Source organism: Nomascus leucogenys, chromosome X (assembly GCF_006542625.1).
Source record: "Nomascus leucogenys isolate Asia chromosome X, Asia_NLE_v1, whole genome shotgun sequence".
NCBI classification, from domain to species: domain Eukaryota; kingdom Metazoa; phylum Chordata; class Mammalia; order Primates; family Hylobatidae; genus Nomascus; species Nomascus leucogenys.
This window is the reverse complement of record NC_044406.1, coordinates 58475232-58497161: the sequence shown is the minus strand read 5'-3', so window position 1 is coordinate 58497161 and position 21930 is coordinate 58475232. Positions and strand designations below refer to the sequence as shown.

General features: G+C 38.9%; 1 protein-coding gene across 9 annotated transcripts in view; it reads left to right on the top strand.

The window, feature by feature from the left end:
- The window catches only part of EDA2R (ectodysplasin A2 receptor), a 44231-nt gene extending 23217 nt beyond the window's left edge, over nucleotides 1-21014 (top strand). For 2 of the 9 annotated variants that reach the window (XM_030806783.1, XM_030806781.1), the window contains exons 2-7: nucleotides 333-429; nucleotides 11446-11624; nucleotides 12166-12251; nucleotides 13869-14033; nucleotides 16806-17192; nucleotides 18575-21014. In XM_030806783.1, the coding sequence (XP_030662643.1) occupies nucleotides 343-429; nucleotides 11446-11624; nucleotides 12166-12251; nucleotides 13869-14033; nucleotides 16806-17182 (894 nt within the window). In that variant the 5' untranslated portion in view covers nucleotides 333-342 and the 3' untranslated portion in view covers nucleotides 17183-17192; nucleotides 18575-21014. Of the gene's footprint in view, nucleotides 1-332; nucleotides 430-11445; nucleotides 11625-12165; nucleotides 12252-13868; nucleotides 14034-16570; nucleotides 16628-16799; nucleotides 17193-18574 lie in introns of those variants that run through there. The other 7 variants (XM_030806779.1, XM_030806780.1, XM_030806784.1 and 4 more) reach the window with 7 other exon arrangements.
- Nucleotides 21015-21930: the final 916 nt, after the last annotated feature.

Genomic DNA, 21930 nt, shown 5'->3' with positions numbered 1-21930 from the left:
AAATTCAGCTCCTGGTATAGCCACTGACTGAATTTGAGCAAATTGCTTAGTCTCTTTGCCTCAGTTTCTTCATCTGTAAAATGTTGCTAACAATAATTCTTAATATGATTGTCTTGAGAATGGAATGAGTTACTACATGCAAAGCATTTACAAGAACTCATGGCACATGGTCAGAGCTACATAAGCATTCATTCTTTTGTGTTGGCTTCCTCGGCCCCACTATCTCAGATCTAGAGAATAGATTAAGGGGACCCAGAAGCCAAGTGGCATGGAAGCCACTACTTATAGTCCCTTCTCACTAGCTTGCTAGTTCTTGTGTTCTCTACCCACAGCCTTCCCACCATGGATTGCCAAGAAAATGAGTACTGGGACCAATGGGGACGGTGTGTCACCTGCCAACAGTGTGGTCCTGGACAGGAGCTATCCAAGGTAAGTTCTCCTATTCAGTACACTTATTTTGGTTGCATCTTAGGAACCAGCCCAGCAACTGAAAGAGGCCAAGATTAGGGGAGTCAGCCCTACTTATGACTGATCCAGTTCAGCGGGTAAAACCTGGGATCCACAGAGTATGCAATAGCAGTCATGATTCCAGCATGAAGTCACCCTAGCAAGATCAAGGTCAAGGGAAGTTTCCATGAGATAACAGAGTATTTCAAGAAGAGATGTGTAATGCAGAGACCCATGAGGACTGTTCAGCATTAGGGTAATCTGTCAGCTAAAGCAAGGCCCAACCACAGGGTGTTCAAGAGCCAGATATCAGATCTTAGGAATGAGAAAGAGAGAAGAACCAAGAAGGCCTCTGTTCTAGAGGGTCTGCACTACTGAGGAAGCTGTGCAATGGAGAATATAGGGATAGGGAACCACGGACGGTCTAAAATCCCAATTAAAGATAAGGATCAGAACAAAATGACCAGCAAGGCACAGACTTTATGTAACTTACTTGTTTCAAGCCTGGATCTGCTTAATTGTTCTTTCCTCAGGTCCCTTGTTGGTCCCTGAACTTGGGGGTGGTATTAAATTTTGGCTGCAGCTGGGGCTACAGAGGCCATCTGCATACTCACACCCTATTGTATGCAATTTTCATTTATTCAGCAGTTGCTTATTGAACACTTGCAAAATGGCAGGCATGGTTGTAGACACCATGGATATGGCAAAACGGACAAAAATATTTGCCCTCATAGACCTTACCTTCTATTATTAGTGAAAAAATAATGATTGAGACACATACACAGATAAATGAAGAATCTGGATATGAAGATATGAGAAGAATCAAATTAGGGTGACTGGGTGGCTACTTCAGATTATGAAACAAGGAAGGGTCTCCCTAAGGAGACAGCCTCTGGGGAGAGGATACTCTTGCAGAGTCCCAAGGTGAAAATGAACTAGGCATTTTGAAGGAAAAGGAGGAAGGTTAGTGCAATGAGTGTATGGTGAATGAGAGGGAGGGTAGTACACAAAGAGGTCAGAGAGAGAAGTATGGACCAGACCAGATAGCAGCTTGAGGTCTGTGAGAAGTTTTCATTTTTCTCTAAGTGCATTAGGAGCTCTTTGGAGGGTTTTGGGTTGGAAAGTTACAGGAATCTGTGGCTGGAAAACAACGTAGTAATTATCTAGCCCACTTTATTCCTACCTTTGTATTTTAAAAAATGAAGAGAATAAGGCGCAGGGATATCAAGACATACAAGCACTAATTCTAAGTTTTTATACATGGCATTATGTCCCACAGTGGGGTACCCACATGGTTGATAAAGGATCCCAGTACCAAGGAAAGATCGCCAGAGGTTAGGTCATGCTGGACATTAAAATAGATATTAAAGCTTATATATGTGTAATATATATAAGCTTTAGAGCCAGATACACATGGGCATGAGTCCCATCTTTGCTCTGGGCAAATTATTTCACCTCAGAATCAATTAGGATGTAGTAAGTTGAAAGTAGCATAAAATTTAACCATGACATGAACCATAAGTATATTTATTTATGTAATGAAGTCTGGAGACAGGCAGCCTTTTTGCTTGTTGGGCAGATCAGCAATGTTCTCAAGGATTCAGCCTCTTTCCACCCTTCATTTTGGACATCTTGCTGTTTTGTTCTTATTATTGTGGCCTCATGATTGCAAAACTCAAAGCATCATATCTTCATACAATAGTCAAAGTCAGGAATCAGGGGCAAGGTCAAAATAGCTTGCCTTTTATAGGGAAGAAGTCTTTTCTCAGAAGTTGTCCAATAGATTTTTCCTTATATCTTATGGTCCAGAACTGGGTGACGTAGCTATCTGTAGCTGGAATAGAGACTGGGAAATAAGTATCTGGCCAATGAGAATGGGATTGTGTGATTAAGACCAATCAAGAATCCGTTCTGGAGGCTGGTCATCATGCCACCTAGAATGAAATCAGTGTTTTTATAGTAAAGAAGAAGAGGGGCAATTGTTTGAATAAGCAGCTAGAAGCATCTGACAGCCTTTTTAAAAGTTACTTTTATTTACTTTTAAATTTTACTCATGAATTATAAACATCACTGTAAATAAATCATTGCAGAAAATTAACACCATTTCCTCAGGACATTTTTCTTGATGTATAATTGCCAAGCTAAATAATGTGTACAATTTTAAGACTCTTGAAATATATCAGCAGATAACACTTCTGAATTTTTTTTATACTAATTTCCATTACCATTACATTTATTTTCAACAGTGCATAGAATTCCTGTTGTGGCCCTCCGTTTGGAGTCCCTGACTTCCCATAACAAATTCCCATGTCCCAGAAGCCTAAACGCAAATGAATAATAGACATTTTCATGATCTATTAATTTTATGCCTTCCTCTTAATATTAATTACTAATTTATGAGGACTTTATGAGAATTTTGGTTTTACTTTTTTTCTATTTGATAGGGGAAATGTACCAACTTTACTGTGTTTATTTGCCCATTTGCCTTTCCAATTTTGTGATCTATTTCTGATTGTTTCTCTTTCTATTCTTTCTATTCATTATTTATTGTTATTTGTCTGCTCACATAAGGAACTTAAGTAGACAGACATATAGTAGATAACAGAGTATTTTAAAAATCATTTATATAAAATATATTAAAATATAAGTATATTTGTATTTAAAAACCAGAAATGCTTTTAAATTTTGTTTCTTTTTAGCATCATCTATTGATTTGTAAATATATTTTCCCTTTGATGTATTAATTTGATGACATATATTAATAAATTCCTAAAATTTAAATATCTTCCATTCCCAGTATAAACCATTCTTGATTATAGTTTTAAGGTAAATACCCTTTTATGTTGTATAAGTTAGTATTTTAACTAAAACAAATAATTATTATTGTAACACCATCAGCATCAAAATTTTGGATCAGCATTGTACTACCATGGCAAAATCAAGAATATCAATGTTTTCTGGATATAAAAGTGGTTAAAAGCAAAAGAATTTTTGCACCTTAATCATTTGAAAGAACTTCCTTTGCCTCCTAATTATGAAGGAGAATTCTCAATAAATTTTTAATGATAATTTGCTCCTTCTTAATTTATTAAAATTGATTTATTTATTTAATTTTTATTGAGTACAATTTGATAGTCTTTGGTTTTATTTCACTGTGCCAATCCCTGTCTTTTAATTGGCTTACTTAGAACATTTATATTTAAATAATCATTGATATTTTAGGATTTAAGCCTAACATTTTATTGTTTTTGTGTTTGTTTTCTCTATTTTTTTGTCCCTCTATTTGTCTTTTCTTGCCTTCCTGTGCTTTCCATGAACATTTTATTTAGGATTCCATCATGATTTATTTGTAATGTTTTTGAGTGTATCTCTTTGTATCATTTTTTTAGAGGTGGTTCTGAGTATTACATGAAAAACTAACACATGTTACTTTTTCAGTGTCAGCTGGTATCAACATTTTGCCATTTCAGGTGAAGTACTGAAATATCTGTTCCATTTAGATTCCTTTACTTTCCCCACTTTTAAATATCATTGTCACGAATATCAGATATAATTTTTGTTAAATTTGTTTTAGTCATCAACTATGATTTATAAAGTGTGTGAAGAGAAAGACAGTACATTTTATACAACCATATTTTTTTCTCTCCCAGTGTTCCTTCCTTCCTGATGCTCCAAGATTTCTTCTTTTATCACTTCCACTCTTTCTTAAATCATTTCATTTCTGTTTTATGAACTCCCTTTATCATTATTTAAGGGTAGGCCTACTAGCAACTCATTCTGTTAGTTTTCCTTTGCCTGAGAATGTTTTTGTGTCCCTTCATTTCTGGGGCTACTTTCATTGGATATAAATTTGCAGTTGACAGTTTTTTTATTTCAGTACTTGAAAAATGTAATACTTCCTTCTGGCCTCCATTGCTTCTGACAGAAACCCACTATCATATCATTTGAATGGGTGTTTTTCTATAGGTAATGCCATTTCTTCTTGGCTAGTGTCAATATTTTTTTAATTTAGGTTTCAGAAGTTTTATTATGATGTGTATTGGTGTGCATTTCTTTGGATTTATTCTGTCTGGGGTTTGTTCATCTTCTTTAACTTGTAGGTCTTTTACCAAATTTGTGAAGTTTTCTCCCAATTTGTTTGAAAATATTTTTAGATAAACATTTTAAAAATTTTCTTTTCATAAGATTCTGACAATATGATTGTTCTTTTTTTATAGTCTCATAGGTTCTTGAGGCTTTGTTCATTTTATTTTATTTTGTCGTTTTCTCCCTGTTGTTCATATTGCATAAATTCTATTGTTCTGTCCTCAAGTTTACTGATTCTATCATCTGTCTCTACTACTAAGCCCATTCACTGAATTTTTAAAATTTCTGTCATTTTATTTTTAATAATTACCATCTGTTTATTTAAAAAAACTTCTGTTTCTTTGATGAGATTTTCTATTTTTAAGATAATTTTAAATTGTTTTTTAAAACATTTTTATTATGGGTGCTTTAAAATCCTTGTTCAGTCATTCCAACATCTGCTTTATCTAGGAGTTGCTGTCATTTAATTGACTTTTCTCATTCATGTTGTGATTTTCCTTATTCTTATTATCATGGGTGGTTTTTCGTTGTGTTCTGGACATTTTGTCAATTAAGTCAGGAGACTCAGGGTCCTATTTAAACTTTTACTTTAGCAGGCAGTCATCTGTTTAGGTTTAGCATACAGGTTTTGGCCCACATTTGTGAGCTGCAGTTCTAAAGACTATTTAATTTCTCGGACCTTTGTAGTGTGATTTTTTTGTCTGTGGGGTTTATCTTGTGCTGCCTCAGGTATAAACGATTTCCTGGGCCAGGTCACTTGGTCCATTTAGGTCGGCATAAAGAAGTGTCTGAGTTGTAGAGTCAAAGGACGTTTCCCATACTGGACCATTTGTTATTAGTAGGATACCACTTGCCAGTATACCCCAGCCACCTGTTCCTATGTGGGGGAAAATAATCTAAGACCCACAGGACAAAGAAGCATTTGAGCTGGGTACTTATGGTGGAATCTCTGGTGCCCCCTGCAGCCCACTGTCTCTAGTTGTGTGTGGGAATCGCAGGCCCATGGGGAAGAGGCTTCTCAGGCCAACAATTTGTGCCTCAATTTTGCTTATTTGTGAAACATGGATTATAATGCACCCTTATAAGGTTTTATGATGAATAAACAAGTGTATAAATTCATGCGTGTGTGTGGATTTTTGTCTGATTGATTCAATTATTTAGTCACAATATTCAGGATAGCATCCTCATGCATTGTAGTTGCTTCAAAAATGTTTTCTGAGTTAACCAATAAAATAAAAGGGAGTGCTAACCAATTAATCAATCAATCACTCAACTTATTGGTTAATTTTCAATAAATGCTAGCTTGCTTTTGTCATTCCCTTCTCTAGCAAGTGAGTAAGTGAGGAGTCAGGCACGGGTCTTCTGATTCCAGTGCTATAGATAGAATAAAAACTTGCTTTCCAGCAGGACAATACCTAATGTTCATCCGTTCATTGAAGGATTTCTATGTTCTAGGCATGGTGACAAGCACTACACACAACCCACACACAAAGCTATATATGTATCTGTGTGTGTGTGTGTGTGTGTGTATCTGGTTAAGAGACATCCTTTATCTAAATAAGAGCTGTTTGTGTTTCTTTGTCTGTGAATATACATTTAGTTTCTCATAAGGTGGTTGTCATTAATTTATACTAGTTCTGTATTTTAGGAATATAAATCTTTAGTCTGTGATATGGTGTACATCTTTTTACTAATTCGTTATGCATTTTCTAATTTTGCTTATGAATCTTTTACCCTGAAACTTTTTAAAATTTTTATGTAATTAGAACTATCTTTCCTTTACTGCTTCTGGACTTTGTGTTGCAGTTAGAGAAAATTTCTCCACTCCCAGATTAAAGAGGAATTTATTTATATTTTGTTTTGGTACTTTATGGTTTTAATTTTTATCTATAAATTTCTGATCTATTTTGAATTCATTCTGGTGTATAGTGTGAGGAATGTATCAAATTTTATCATTTTTCACATTGTCATTCGATTATCCAACATAACCTATTTAAAAAGCCAGCTATTCTCCATTGCTTTGAGATATTCCCTTTGTTCATTTCGACAGCTCATGTAATCTCAACAAACCTATAAGTTGGATAGCATTAATTCCAATTGGATTGACAAGAAAATTCAGTCCCAATGACTTGCCCAAGGTCACATCACTGGTCAGTAGTAGAAGTGGGAGTTAAAGATAGGTCTTCATTACCTTGGATCAGGGATTTTCATCACTACCTTATATTTCCTAATAGTTTGACACCCAGCTCACTGTTTCAAGCAGATATGGAAGCTATCACCATTCCAATGGTGCACATAAGGTAGCAGAGATTCCAAGAAACCCTTTGCCTTTTCAAGAAACTTAGAGTATGAGTAAAATGGCTAGTGCCCCTGTCAGATCCCATTGGTAGATGGTATCATTGTGAGTGAGGCTGCAAGGTATTGAGTAAAGCCTGAGTGCGCAAACACAGGGACAGAATGGAAGGAGTATTTAGAGCCTGCCTGATGCTCACTTTTTCCAACTCCTGGGAAAGTATAACTTAAATGTTAGTTCAGGTAATACTAACTGCTGTAACAAATACTAAAATTTGGTGACATAACAGGTTAAGGGTTTATTCCTGAATGTGACTCCAATCCATGTTGGGGAGTAGGAAGATTCTTCTCAGCCATTCAGGAAGCCAGGCTTATGGGAGCTCTGTATTTTTTAAGAAGCCTTATTAAAATACAGTTCACATACCAGACAATTCACCCATTTAGGTTTACAATTCATGGTTTTTGGTACACTGCATTATGATTTTTAAGATTGTGGTAAAATATATAATCTCAAATTTGCTGCATTAGCCATTGTAAGTGTATAATTCAGCAGCATTAATCACATTAACAATGTTATGCAACCGTCACCCCTTTATTTCTAAGACTTTTTATTACCCCAAATACAGTCTCTGTATGCATTAAGCAATAACTCCCAATTTCCCCCTCCCCAAAGTGCCTGATAGCCTCTACTCTCTATCTCTACAAATTTTCCTATTCTAGATATTTCATATAAGTGAAATCATATTTTTTCATGCAATCACCTTTACCAGAGATATTTACTCTTTGCATGGCTTTGGGTTACTCTCCATTGTCTGTTCATTTCAGCCAGAAGGACTCTCTTCTTGTAGTCAAGTCTAGTGATATCAATAAGCTATTGTTTATCTAGGGATGTTTTAATTATTCCTTTATTTTTGAAGAACCTTTTTCTGCATGCAGAGTTTTTGGTTAACAGTTTATTTGTTTAGGCACTTATATATGTCATCTCACTGACTTTAAGTCTGCACTTTGTGATGAGAAATATGCTTTGAATCTTATCGAGAATACCTTTACTTGACAAGTAATTTCACTCTTGATTTTCAATATTTTCTCTTTGTTTTCAGCTATAAACATTTTGTTGATAGTGTATCTCAGCATGGGTCTCTTTATGTTTACTCTGCTTGGAGTTTCTTGAGCATCTTGGATGGGTAAATTTATGTCTTTCATCAAATTTGAGAAGTTTTAAGCCATTATTTCTTCAAATACTCATTCTTGTCCCCCATCTCCCTATTTTTTCTGGGAATCCCATAATGTATATATTGGTCACCTGCATGATGTTCCACAAGTTCCTTATGTTCTGTTTACTTTCTTCTCCTCAGACTTGGTAATTTAAATTGTCCTACATTCAGGTTTGCTCATTCTTTCTTTTACCTACTCAAATTCTCTAGTGAAGTTTTCATTTCATTTATCTTACTTTTTAGCTCCAGTATTCATGTTTGGTTCCGTTTTACAATTTTTCTTTACCAATATTCTCACTTTGTTTATACATCTGTTTCCTTATTTCTTATAGTTCTTTGTCCATGTTTGTCTTTGAGCAAATTTAAGACAGTTCTTTTAGTCTTTGTCTACTAAGTGCAATGTCTGGGCTTCCTCAAGAATAGTCTCGGTTCTTTCTTTTTCTTGTTCCTTTGAATGGGCCACACTTGCCTGTTTCTTTTTACACTGTGTGATTTATTTTTTTGTTGTTAAAAACTGGGCAGTTTTGTATTGTAATGAAGTAACTCTGGAAGTCAGATTCCCCCTCTTCCTGTTTCATTTTTGGTTTTGGTTTTGTTTGTTTTCTAGATTTGTGTTGTTGAAGGCTATAGTAGTCCATCTGTTGTTGTTATTATTATTATTGTTGTTATTATTATGATTTTGTTTGGGACTGGGTATTGCTCTGTCACCCCGACTGGAGTGTAGTGTCATGGTTATTGCTGACTTCAGCCTCCACTTCCTGGGCTCTAGCGATCCTCCCATCTCAGCCACCTGAGTAGTTGGGACCACAGGTGCATGCCACCATTCCCAACTAATTTTTGTATTTTTGGTAGAGACAGGGCTTTGCCATGTTGCCTAGGCTAGCACTTCATTTGTTTAGATGTTTTTCCAAACTATTTTTATAGAGAGTATTTTTTGTCATGTATCGTCATTGAAACCTATGTTAATTTAGCTCATGTTTAGCTAATGTTTGGACAGCAGTTTCATTGAATGCTAAAAGTTAAAAAATGACAACAACAACCAAAAGAAAAAAATAGTCACACACTACTCTCACATTTTTAGATTGGCTCTGTGCTGGGGAACTACTTAAACAGCCAGATGTGCACTTAGCTTAGGGATCAGCCTGACATGTAAGCTTTAGGTCTCCACTAGTATTTTCTGAGCATGTGTCTTGTATGCGCACACCTTTCTAAATTCCTCCATGTGGATACTTTTGAATGTCCTTATTTCTAAAGGAACCTCCCCCAGCTTTTGCTCCCAGACAGTCTGTTTTATGTCCTAATCCATAATCATTGCCCTAGGCATTGTGGTTTGTTAGTTTGCCTTGCAGCATTTTGAAACAGTGCCCATCACTTTTCCAATCTGCATTCTCAATTGAGTGGAACGTACATAAATACCTCATATCAGTCCTTCAAATAGCCCTCAAAGAGGTTAGGACAGACATACACAGTAATTTGTCAATAAGTTTTGCTTAGCTCACTCTGGAATCAGGTACTGAGGTCTCACACTAGGAATACAGGCTGAGGCTACTTTAAGACTTCCACTACTTGGGCCGGGCGCGGTGGCTCACCCTGTAATCCCAGCACTTTGAGAGGCCGAGGTGGGCGGATCACGAGGTCAGGAGATCGAGACCATCTTGGCTAACATGGTGAAACCTCGTCTCTACTAAAAATACAAAAAATTAGCCGGGCGCGGTGGTGGGCGCCTGTAATTCCAGCTACTCAGGAGGCTGAGGCAGGAGAATGGCATGAACCCGGGATGCGGAGCTTGCAGTGAGCCAAGATAGCACCACTGCAGTGAGCTGAGATAGCGCCACTGCAGTCCAGCCTGGGTGAAAGAGCGAGACTCCGTCTCAAAAAAAAAAAAAAAAAAAAAGACTTCCACTACTTTAGGACTGCCACTGCTCTGGGGTGAGGGATGTAACAAGTACAAGTAAAAATAGCAGAAAACTTTCCTATTATTTTCAAGTGACCTTTTTCTTGATTTCACATTTACATGGTTGATGTAAACCTTTGAATGTTTCCGAGAGTTCTGACAACATTGATTATGACAGTTCCTGCTTGTTTTTCTATGTTTTTGTGGGGGCATAAGAGCTTGAAGCTGCCTACTCCTCCATTTTATCTGGCTTCCGCTATCATTCTTAATATATTTATTCCAAGGTTTCCAGGGGTGTCAGCATGCACTGGAAAATGACTGCATGAAGAGCATTTAAGTATCACACAGGACATGTTTTTGAGTCAGGCCTGGGAATGGCAAACAATATTAGTATCCATATTTCATTGGCTAGAAATTATACATATGCCCCCACTTCATTGCAGTGGGGTTAAGGAATGTTGGCTAATGGTGTTCTCAGGAGAAATAAAGAATAGGTTAAGCGAACGACCAGCCGGCTTCTGTTACAACTAGCATACAATTAATATCCTTTCACAACTAGAGTTTTTTCTTTGAGAAAGAGCTGTGACTGGTATCAGGCAGGAGCCTTGTTCCTGTTGAGGTTAGGCTGTCATCTCTAAGAATCTCTAGAGAGCATTTATTCCAATTTCCTCAGTGTTGGGACTTCTGATGCCCAGAAACTGGGGGTCGGGGGAAGGAATATGGCCAAAGTTAGTACCAGAGCTGAGACAAGAGCCAGCTAGAGTGTTTGCCTCTCATCTATACCATTGGCATTCAAACATTTTTTACCATGACCTAGAGTAAGAAATAACTTTTTATCACAACCCAACATATACTTTCATGCATTTTATCTGTAAAACTTTTATAAAACAGTACCGATGTGGGTAGTGCTTATGATTATTTGTCAAATATTTCAGCTCCCCATATTCTGTCACATTGTAGAACTGCATTTTCTTGTACCCGTTGTAGTTATTAATGATCATGTGATGTGTATGGCCAAGGACATGTGAGTAAAGCAATATGGGTCATTTCTTGGGGAAAACTTTAAGAGCTTGTACACAGTTCACAATGTTTCAATCATAAAAGCAGAAAAGTAAAGCTTCTGTAACCCCAGGTACCCCATTGAGGATGATGTACAGCAGAGTCCTCAGGAACCCCCTGGTAGGCAAATATGATGAATGAGAAATAAACTTTTATTCTTTTAAGACACTGAGATTTAGGGTTTGACTTTCGCCATACTACAGCATAGCCTATGCTGACTGATACAAATACTTAGCTTTACTTCATTCTGTGTACTCTTATATTTGATATTATTCTTCTATTTCATTCTATTTTATCTTTTAATGCTGGCTGGAAGCTAGTGAATTGGTTTTATGATTTAGTAATGGGGTTGCAAGTTGCAAAATACTACTCTGTACATGTCCACTTGTCCCACAGGTGATCCCATCTCCAAGCTCCTATAAAGCAGTATTAACAACTCCCATCTGTCTACAGGATTGTGGTTATGGAGAGGGTGGAGATGCCTACTGCACAGCCTGCCCTCCTCGCAGGTACAAAAGCAGCTGGGGCCACCACAGATGTCAGAGTTGCATCACCTGTGCTGTCATCAATCGTGTTCAGAAGGTCAACTGCACAGCTACCTCTAATGCTGTCTGTGGGGACTGTTTGCCCAGGTGAGCCTGCTTTATGAGACCAAGCTTCTCTGGGTTTTTCCAGCTGTTGGAGGTTTCTCCCATCCTCACTTCTCAGAATTTAGTTGAAGTATTCTACCTATAAACATAATATTCAGTTTAAGCTCCCAGAAGAGAGAAGTGGTGTCTTCCCAAGATACCTCTATAAAGTGCTTAGCACATTGTCAGTCACAGATGAGTACTTTACAGCTTTTTCATCATCACTCTCAGCTGAAGACCAAAGTTCAAGGTAAATCTCACTTTAGACTCAAAAGAAGTTATGATGTACTTGGTAGCAAAGCAGTGCACCCCTCTCTTGTGGAATTAGGTCGCCTTTTTGCTACATGGTGTCATGAATGGGGGAAGAAGTAGAGTGTCTGGGTCTCTGAGTCAGAAAAAGACACAGAGGCAGATAACTCAGAATGAGGGGTGGGCATTTACTTTCAGGTTAGCAAGATTCTTAGGAGCTGCTTTCCAAGGAAGAACTAGTCCAAGTGCATTGCTTGTTTGATCACCCTGCCATTCCTAATTGCTCTGAACACAGGTTCTACCGAAAGACACGCATTGGAGGCCTGCAGGACCAAGAGTGCATCCCGTGCACGAAGCAGACCCCCACCTCTGAGGTTCAATGTGTGTATCCAGTTCTCTTCTTCCCTTTTCTCCTCATCCCATTGGGTGGCAGCAAGATAGGATAGTAAAGACTTCCCATATCCCCTCATACCTTTTCATGTAGAGTAGAGTGGCAAGGGAATCAGATTAGAATTCTGGTTTTACAACATATTATCTTTGTAACTCTATGCAAATCATTCAATCTCATTGAAGCTCATTTCCCACTTCTGAAAAAAGGGTGAGTCATGATAATCATTTTTCTTCATACCTTGTGTGGTGGGTGTCTAGGTCTAATGATAAAATGGATATTAGGAAGCATTTCACAAATTATAATATTTGTAAACCTATGAGATATTATTATTATACAAAGTATATAGGAGCCCCTGCGGCTGAGGACTTGTAACAGGCTGAATGAAGAACTAGGGTCCAATCTATGCCTATGCCACTATCCATTTATCTGATCGTCTATCTTTTTTGTCTACCTTCTATATACTTACTTACTATTTTAAAATTATTGATATATTTTTTAAATCATGAAAATTTTCAAACATGTAGAAATATTTTTAAATGCAGAAAAATATAAAATTAAAATGCAATCACCCAGCATCTACCCAAAGTTAATAAATCATAGCATTTTGCATATTTGCTTCAGATTTTTTAAAAGAATGAAGATTCCACAGATATAATGGAATTCTCTTCTAGATTTTCTCTGAGTCCTATTACCTCCCTACCTCCTCAGATACAACCACTATCCTGAAATTGTATGTATTCTGTTGGTAGGCTATGCTACAGTAACAAACAAACTGCAAAATCTTAGTGACTTTATACAATAAAAATTTATTTTTTTAACTATGCAAAGGCCTTCCTACATCATTTCACTGTGCATTCTAGACCATATGTCTTCCAGGTCAATGATACAGGGGAAGAGATGGAGGAGACATACTGGTTCTTAACTGCCTCAGTCTGGAAGTGACACATGTTATTTCAACTCACAGTTCATTGGCCAGAAGTACTCTGATGGCCTTACTGCAAGGGTATAAGGGAAATACGTGGGAGTATGTGGATAATTGGTGAGCACTATGCCTCTGCCATACTCTCCACTAATATTTTAATACTTGGGTTCTTTTGTGATATATGTGCATATTCATAACAAATATATGCTATTATTATGTATTGTATAATGTTTTATAGAAATGATATCAAGCTATATGTTCTGTTTCTCCAACTTTCTTTTTCCCCTCTAGATTATTTATATTGATCCATAAAGGCCTTTAAGTGCTGTATAATAATGTAAGATTTTAGGATTATATCATGATTTGTTTATCTTGTGCTCTACTGATGAATGTTTTAGCTTGTTTCCATTGATCTGGATTGTATAATTAGATGTGGCATAGAAAGATCTTAGGATATGTGCATCTTTGATTAATTGTACTAATTTGTACATACCAGCAGTATATACAAATTATTTTGCCTTGTTCTTTATAATTTTGCCTGCTCTAGAAGTAAAACTAGCATAGCCACCCTAATTGGGGAAGGCCCTAGGGAGAAGGGTGACAGCCTGAGGAAGTCCAGGTCCAGGGTCAGGGTGACTGTTTACTGCCCACGCTAACTGACCTCCCTCATTTTTTTGTCTCACAGGTGCCTTCCAGTTGAGCTTAGTGGAGGCAGATGCACCCACAGTGCCCCCTCAGGAGGCCACACTTGTTGCACTGGTGAGCAGCCTGCTAGTGGTGTTTACCCTGGCCTTCCTGGGGCTCTTCTTCCTCTACTGCAAGCAGTTCTTCAACAGACATTGCCAGCGTGGTAAGGGTGGCTGTTTCATGTTTCACATGAATCAGGAACAAGGCTCTTATTGGCAGAAGAGAGGAATGTTTTGGGGTTGAGAGACAATGGGTCTTTTCTACCATGCTTGAAAACCCCATGAATAGTCTCCTGTTGGCCTGGGGAACTATCTGGGGCTGCAATAGAAAGCATGGGACTTACGAGATTACTGAAGCCAACCCTGAGAGTTTAGAAGACCTGGTTCATTATGTTTCAAGGGTTTTTAAAGGAATGTGGTATGGTGGGAAATCCCTCAGGAAAGGAATCGGGAGACCTAGGTTCTACATCTACCTCTAAATCACCATGTAACCTTAGACAAGTCATCTAGCCTCTTCAGACCTTTTTCTTCCTAATCTTTAAGATAAGAGATAGGATTGGATTTGTTGATTTCTGGGTTCTTTTCCAATTCTTTATATCTATACTAGTAGGTATAAATTCTAGAGCACATCATGAATTGAGGAAGGCTCGGCTATATCTGAGATATGACTGTAATAAAAGTGGTTGAGGTCTAAGGCCACTGCTATCAGTATAATAACTTCACAAATGGGGATAACTGAAAGCTCTGTGTCCAGAGTAGTTGGCAAACCTAGACTTTTTCCCTCAGATAATGCTGATGTCCAAGAGGTCTGGCCCAGTCCATATCAGATGGCCATGCAAAATTCCAGATGGAAAATCATATTTAAAGTCACAGTAACACTGTGATCTCTATTAAGCACAACTTCAGCTACTAGACAAGAATGTGGGACAGAAAATCCAGCTCACTGAGGACAAAGATGGGGGAGGTGGGAATGTGGCTGGTCAGGACCAGGCAAAGAGTTAGAACTGCAGCCAAGAATACCAAGGTTCAGTGCAGCTTCATTGCCATTAAGGGAACTGAGAGTTAGGCAGGGACACTGAAACAGGAACTCAGATCAGACAATGAAGTTGATTTATAAGGGGGAGAATAAAGTTTACTAGACAAAAGAGTGCTCAGGACTCCTTTTCAGCCCACTGGATACTGTGTGCAAAGCAGCAGTATTTGTGTGGGAAGATCCTGCTAATGTAAATTTGCCTTGGGTCAGTTTGGCTCTGGGGCCTAGCAGATGATCTTGAAAAGCCCAAAAGGTATGTTTGGTTGTGCCCTGGCTTAATTGGAGATGAATATAGCATTTCATGGGCTGCAGGATACACAGGGAACACTGTTGTTCCTTTATAATTTTTCTCAAAGTCTACTTCTTGCTAGCTCCTGGGACACTGTGACTCAAGGTAGACCTTCCTGTCTCTGACTTTGGAGGCCAATGTCCCAGATAAGAGCTGTTGCTTAGGCCCTGGGTGCATGGACATGAAACATGAGCAATGAAGCATTTGGACTCCAGGGTCCAGAAGATGAAAATGAGAGAATATCCGAGAGCTGCCTCAGAAGAAGAGAGATGGGTAACCCTTTTCTGCTCTCCTTCTATCCTGAAGATAATAATGTGGTAACCTGCTTGGAATATGAGGGCAGGCAGTTTCCTCACTGTTTTTATAAGGGGTAGGAAGGCTAGACGTTTTCTCACTTTGGAAAACTGTTTTTCAGGAGTCACTGACTTACACACATACTAGGGTGAGATGTATGTGAGATTTAGATCCAGTGTAAGGTTGCAAGAGAGAAAAGTGCAACTGTGGCAAACTACAGAGCATATCCCTTACCTAAAGGGGAATCCCACTACTTGGCTCCAGCTCTTTGTAACCATATGGAAATATTTAATGTTGCAAGATCTTCTACATTTTCAAGAGAATTCAGAAATCTGGGTTTTTTTATGAAATTGTGTTAAACATAGTCAATGAATTTGAATAAAGAGTGAAATCACAACCAAAGCAAAGAGGCCAAACACAAATCCCATAGGTTCTCAGTTTGTGACCTGATGTTGAATCAGATCCATGCATAAAGGGGATATTACTTTTCTATCATGGCCATAACAAATTACCACACATTTAGTAGCTTATTATCGCACAGTTTCCATAGCTCAGAAGTTCAGCAGGCTCAATTTGGTCTCTGCTTAGAGTCTCACAATGCCAAAATTAAGATATTGGCAGGGCTGTGTTTCTTTCTGGAGTCTCTGGAAGATAATCTGTTTGCTTGATCATGCACAAACGTGGCAGAACTCAGGTCTATGCAGTTAAAGGACTTAGGTCCCATTTCCTTGCTGGCTATAAGCTGAAGGCCATTCCTAGCCTCTAGGGCCACTTATATTCTTTGGCTCACGGCCCCCTTGTATTTTCAAAAGTAGCAATGGTGAATTGAGTTCTTCTCATGCCACATCTCTCTGATACTCTCTGTCTCCTCTGCCTTCCTCTTCTGCTTTTAGGGACACAGGATTACATTGGACCCATAGAGTAATCCAAGATTCTCTCCCTATTTTGAGATCCATAACCTTAATTCCATCTGCAGAGTTTGCCATGTAACTTAATGTACATAGACATAAGACCAGGCCATGAAGATTATGGCAAGGGAGATGGTATCAAAATCCTGTTTCCCACAAAGGTTTCTTTTTCTCTAGAGAAATTGATTATTTTCCCTGATCCAGTACCAGGTAGCCTCAATCTGATACCCGACTGTAAGTATGTTTCTCAACTGTGTCACCTCAGCCTGGTGCTAGGTGCTCTAGACCCCAGGGAGAGGAAGGAAAGAATCAGCTCCCAGACCTTTACCTATCTTGTGCTCAGTACCCAGTGCCCAGCTGAGAAGAGCCCCTGCTTTTGGGTAACCCAGTGGCTTTCTGCTTCGAGTTGCAGGAGGTTTGCTGCAGTTTGAGGCTGATAAAACAGCAAAGGAGGAATCTCTCTTCCCCGTGCCACCCAGCAAGGAGACCAGTCCTGAGTCCCAAGTGAGTGAGAGCATCTTTCAGACCCAGCCACTTAACCCTATCCTCGAGGACGACTGCAGCTCGACTAGTGGCTTCCCCACACAGGAGTCCTTTACCATGGCCTCCTGCGCCTCAGAGAGCCACTCCCACTGGGTCCACAGCCCCATCGAATGCACAGAGCTGGACCTGCAAAAGTTTTCCAGCTCTGCCTCCTATACTGGAGCTGAGACCTTGGGGGGAAACACAGTCGAAAGCACTGGAGACAGGCTGGAGCTCAATGTGCCCTTTGAAGTTCCCAGCCCTTAACTCTAATGAGGTGAGCTGGAAAGGTGGATCAGAAAAAAAACAAAAAAGCAAAACAGAAATTAAGGACTAGCCTCAAGGAATTCTCTTCTTGAATATTATTGTTCACTAGGAGTGGAGGAACAGCAGCAAGCTAGGAACGCTTGTGGATGGAGGGGCAATAGTGGTGATGCTAAACTTTTAAGCCAGACAGATATCACACTTCTGGGTCTACAATTGTCAGGGAACTGGCAAGGTTGTCATGATACCAGTCTCTCCATTTTGGTCTTTTGTAAGCTCTCTCAGGGCCCCACTATCTAATGGTCATATTCAGGTATCTCCCTTTATGTGTACAAGCAGCATAGCATGGTAGAAAAAAATATACAAGCCTTGTCATCTGGAAACCCTACATTTCAAATCAACCTCCATTTCCTAATAGCTATACAAACCTTGTGTGTATATCCCTTCATTTTACATTTTACAGAGGCGGGAACTGAGACACCCAGAGGGAAAGTTAGCTTCTCAAAGTCACAGGGCAAATTAGTGGGCTAGAACTGGGCAGGAACCCAGATTTGGGGGCTACATTTTAGAGTTGGTCCAACTCCACCATTGCAACCGTTTGATAGCCAATGTTACTTTCTCAAAGGCTTATGTAGCATGAGGTAGGAGAGTAGGTAGATTCCCAGTTTTCAACTATCCAAATATCTTGCAGTGCCCACTTCTGTATTTCTTCAGTTAATACGTTTTCAGTTATCCCAATGACTTCCCTGCTCCCTGCATCCAACCTAAGAAAACGTGAACAAATGTATATTTGAAAGTCATAACTGATATCAAATTTGAAAGTTATAACTGATATCAAATCAATCAACTTAGGTACCTTCAAGGTTGTCTAGTCCAGTTCTTCTTCCAAGGCTTGGGTGCATTTTATAATATCCCCACTAAGAGTTTGTGTAGTCCTTGCTCACATACTTGAGGTGGCAGAGGGCTGACTACTTCTCAATGTATATTACAATATACACAATTGTGACTGGTGGGTTTGAGCTCAATGTAAGAAAGAGCTTTCCCTATAGTACCCGCAAATCCATCCTGGCTCTGTTCCTTGTGCCAGACAGACCTCATCAGTTTCCTCTGCTTTAAGATAGCCCTGCAGAGGCTTGAAGACAACACCGCCTCTCTGGAGAATACCACTTTAGGTTCCTCTAAAGTATGTGGAGCTTAGAACTAAATCCATCTTCAGGATAAATGGTTTCACTAATGTAGAATAAGGTAGAATTGTCATATCCCTGTCTAGGTAATGTATTTCTGCTATTACATCCTCAACCATTGGCTTAACCTATGATATTTGGAGGGGTAGGGAAAGAAGGGTGCTAGTGAGATTTCCCCACATGTTTCTAACTTGATTTGCTCTCTCCCTAGGTCTCTTGGGCTCCTGGCAGGCTTGCCCAGTTGTTCTCTCTGGACTCTGTTCCTATACCACAACAGCAGCAGGGGCCTGAAATGTGGTGTCCACAAGAGCTAATACTCTACAGTTGGGGCATATCCTATCCCATCCCACCAGAGGATTGATTCTCCATTTCACCAGGACTGATCTGGAGCACTTCTTGCTTCCCTGTTGTAGTCTGGGGAGCCAGATTCCACATTCATGGGACTACCAGACATGTTCCTAGCTCAACTTGATTATAGAGAAGAGGAGAGAGGACAGTGAATGGGGTAGGGTTTTCATGCCTGCATTTTTGGTCAGGTAAGCCTCTCAAAATTGTGTTGGCACATCTACCTAGCACTTTAGGGACAAAATAAAACCCTTCTCCCCTTTTAGCTCCTCCACACTGCCTCCCTCCTCAACACACACACACACACACACACACACACACACATACATAGACACACACACACACACACACATATTAATATTTATCTTGGGGGAGGCCTGGTGCCATAATTCCCAAGTTCATGTCTCAGACTGCTTGCTGCGTTGCAGCATGAGGCAGGGCAAACACTTTCCCTCTAGATCCCTGGGGCCTCACTGTGTATTTGAGGTGCTCACCACCCTCAGCAGGGAGAAGGGCTGAAGTTTGCCATTTTGGAACCTTTCTGAGCCAAAGTAATCTTCCTTCTGGGGCCTGGGTTCCGCAAACTACCCCCCAGCAGTCCCTCAGAGACAGCCCTCAATCCATTTAGGGACATCTGAGTATGACTCTTTATATTGAAATGTCAATTCAATCCCAGCTCTCTCACCACTGTTCCCCTTTGATTCTTTCTCAATTGTCTTTTTGCCTTTAGCTCCCACCTATACATCTCATGCTCAGAGAAAAACAAGTTCCTTGGAGGTTGTATTCTTTATTATCTGAGAATCTGTCTGAAACTTGTACAGCTAGTTCCTGTCCCACAAGTATTAAGTGGTTTATTAAGTACATTAGGCAGAATGTGCACTTCATCACCAGGTTCTAGCTCTGGCAAAGGAGTGCTGTCTACAGCAAGATTTTTGCTTTTAGAATTTTATTAAATACATCTTTTGGGTTTGTCCATCTACAAACACTGATTAAGGGCCCCTGGGGCAACCAATTGATCAGATTACTAAAAGCACTTGGGAAAAAGCAAAAAGGTCCCATTGTACTGGACTGAGGATTAGAAGCAATTGAAATACAAGCCTGTACCAAGCAAGCAGCCTGGCCCCACATAGGTATTAGCAAATATGTGGTAACCACTGTTTTAGGCCTTGGCCTTTAGGTTTCCTGTTTGTTTTTGTTTTTGTTTTTCTGCAACAGGTTATTCTTATCTCACTGGCTTTCACTGATCATGTGTATACCTTCTGGTAGAAGAAATAATATCCAGACAGGGGATGATTCGGCTTGAGCAGGCTGCAGGTGTTCAAAGGTTGCCTTGTGGCTGGCTGTGGTTCAAGCCCGCATTTAACACTGCTGCTCTAGAGGAAAGATAATGATTGTAACACAGTAATAATAATAATAACAAAAATATGATAAAGTGACAGAGTAAGCCTTCTTCAGTGTGCTTGCTCATGGCATGAATGTTATGTGGACAGCCCAAGCCATACCCAGAATCACCTTAATTCCAACTTTTTGAGGTTCAGCAACTGGAGGTGGCAATTTGCTTTGCATTTTAAGGTATTTCGGGTAAAGGTGAAGTGAAGGATATTTGTCTTTATAATTTCTGTTTGGCCATGGCAAATATCATAGTTGAGTATTTGCTTCAGGAGAGTTCTTTTCACGGTTTTACTTTTCAATGCTGAGGCATATTTCTTTGAGCACTGTGCTTTTATGTGTCTTTCTACAGAGGGGTTCTTGGTCAGTGGAAGAACAACGTACACTTGATAAAAATATTTTCAACATACATTGAGCCTAAACAGTAGTTAAGTTGTCTCTAAATTAACTAGCAAAAAGAAAAAATCTAGTTTTTGTTTGTAAGGAAGGGGAGGTATTTCCTGAGAATGAATTTTTTTTTTTTTGGATTACTGTTTTTCTCTCCATATACCTTGACTTGGATTTTGACAGGAGGGAGTCTGGGAAAATAACTTTTTCATCCAAGATTCTCAGATCCAGGCTAGGAAAGGATTCAGCACTACAGCATACCCCTCTACAACATACAGCCCTGTCACACTGAGATCATAATCCCTCCTGTCCCACTCCTCTCTACCAACCCCACCCTACTAGCTAGGTCTTCAGTGTTTTACATTGAATATTGGTACATTTTAATTATTTTTTTCTCATAAATGGGTTATTTATAGAGATTTTGTTAAGTCTCGAGCCATATGCATGTGTAGATACTGGCAGGGCTATGTTTGTTTACGATGCTCTGCAAACATTTCATATTGGCCAATAAACAGAAATATATCCAAAAACCTTGTTTATTCCTCTACTTTCAGAGAAACTGGTGAATCATTTTGCTCGTGTGTCTTTTCTCAGTGAGCACAGCAAAAAATGTGTTTCTGATCATTGGACATAGCATCAGTAGTGATGGGATTCACTGACTTGTCACACAGGAGATCTGGGTTATAGTTCAAGCTCTCTTTCTTTTTCTAAAATTGTTTATGCCATTTATATTCTCCTCTGAGATAAGGATCTACTAGAAACTGTTGTGTTCTAAGCTAATACTTATCAAACAGGGTTCCATGGTCCTAAGGGAACTGTGCACGTCTTCTGAGGTCTGCAAAATCTTTAGGAATTTAAGTGTGTGTGTGTTTTTTCATTTTCATTGTAATGTCTTAAAATACAAGCATATTCTAGCTAGACCTGTTAGGAGTACTGCCTTGCCATTTCAGGGTCTGTATTTATGTTGATAATCTTACCAGGTTAAAGAGACCACCTAAAGAGACACTATTTAATTTTGAATGCTATACTTTACTATAATTTAAGAGGCAGGAAAATCAACTCTCCTTCCATCTTTAATATTCTATAATCTTGACAACAACACATGTTGGCAAGGATGTGGAGAAATGACAAGTCTCATATATTGCTGGTAGAATTACAAAATGGTATAGCCACTTTTGAAAACAGTCTGGCAGTTTCTCTAAAAGCTAAAGCTAGAGTATGATCCAGTAATATCACTCCTAGATATATACTCAATATAATTAAAAACATATGTACACACAATACTTGTATACAAATATAGAAACATTATTTATATCCAAAAAGTGGAAACAACCCAAATGTCCACCAACTGATGAATAGATAAAAAGTTGTGGTATATACATATAATAGAATACTATTCATTAATAAAAAATATTGAACTTCTGACACATGATACATTGTAGATGA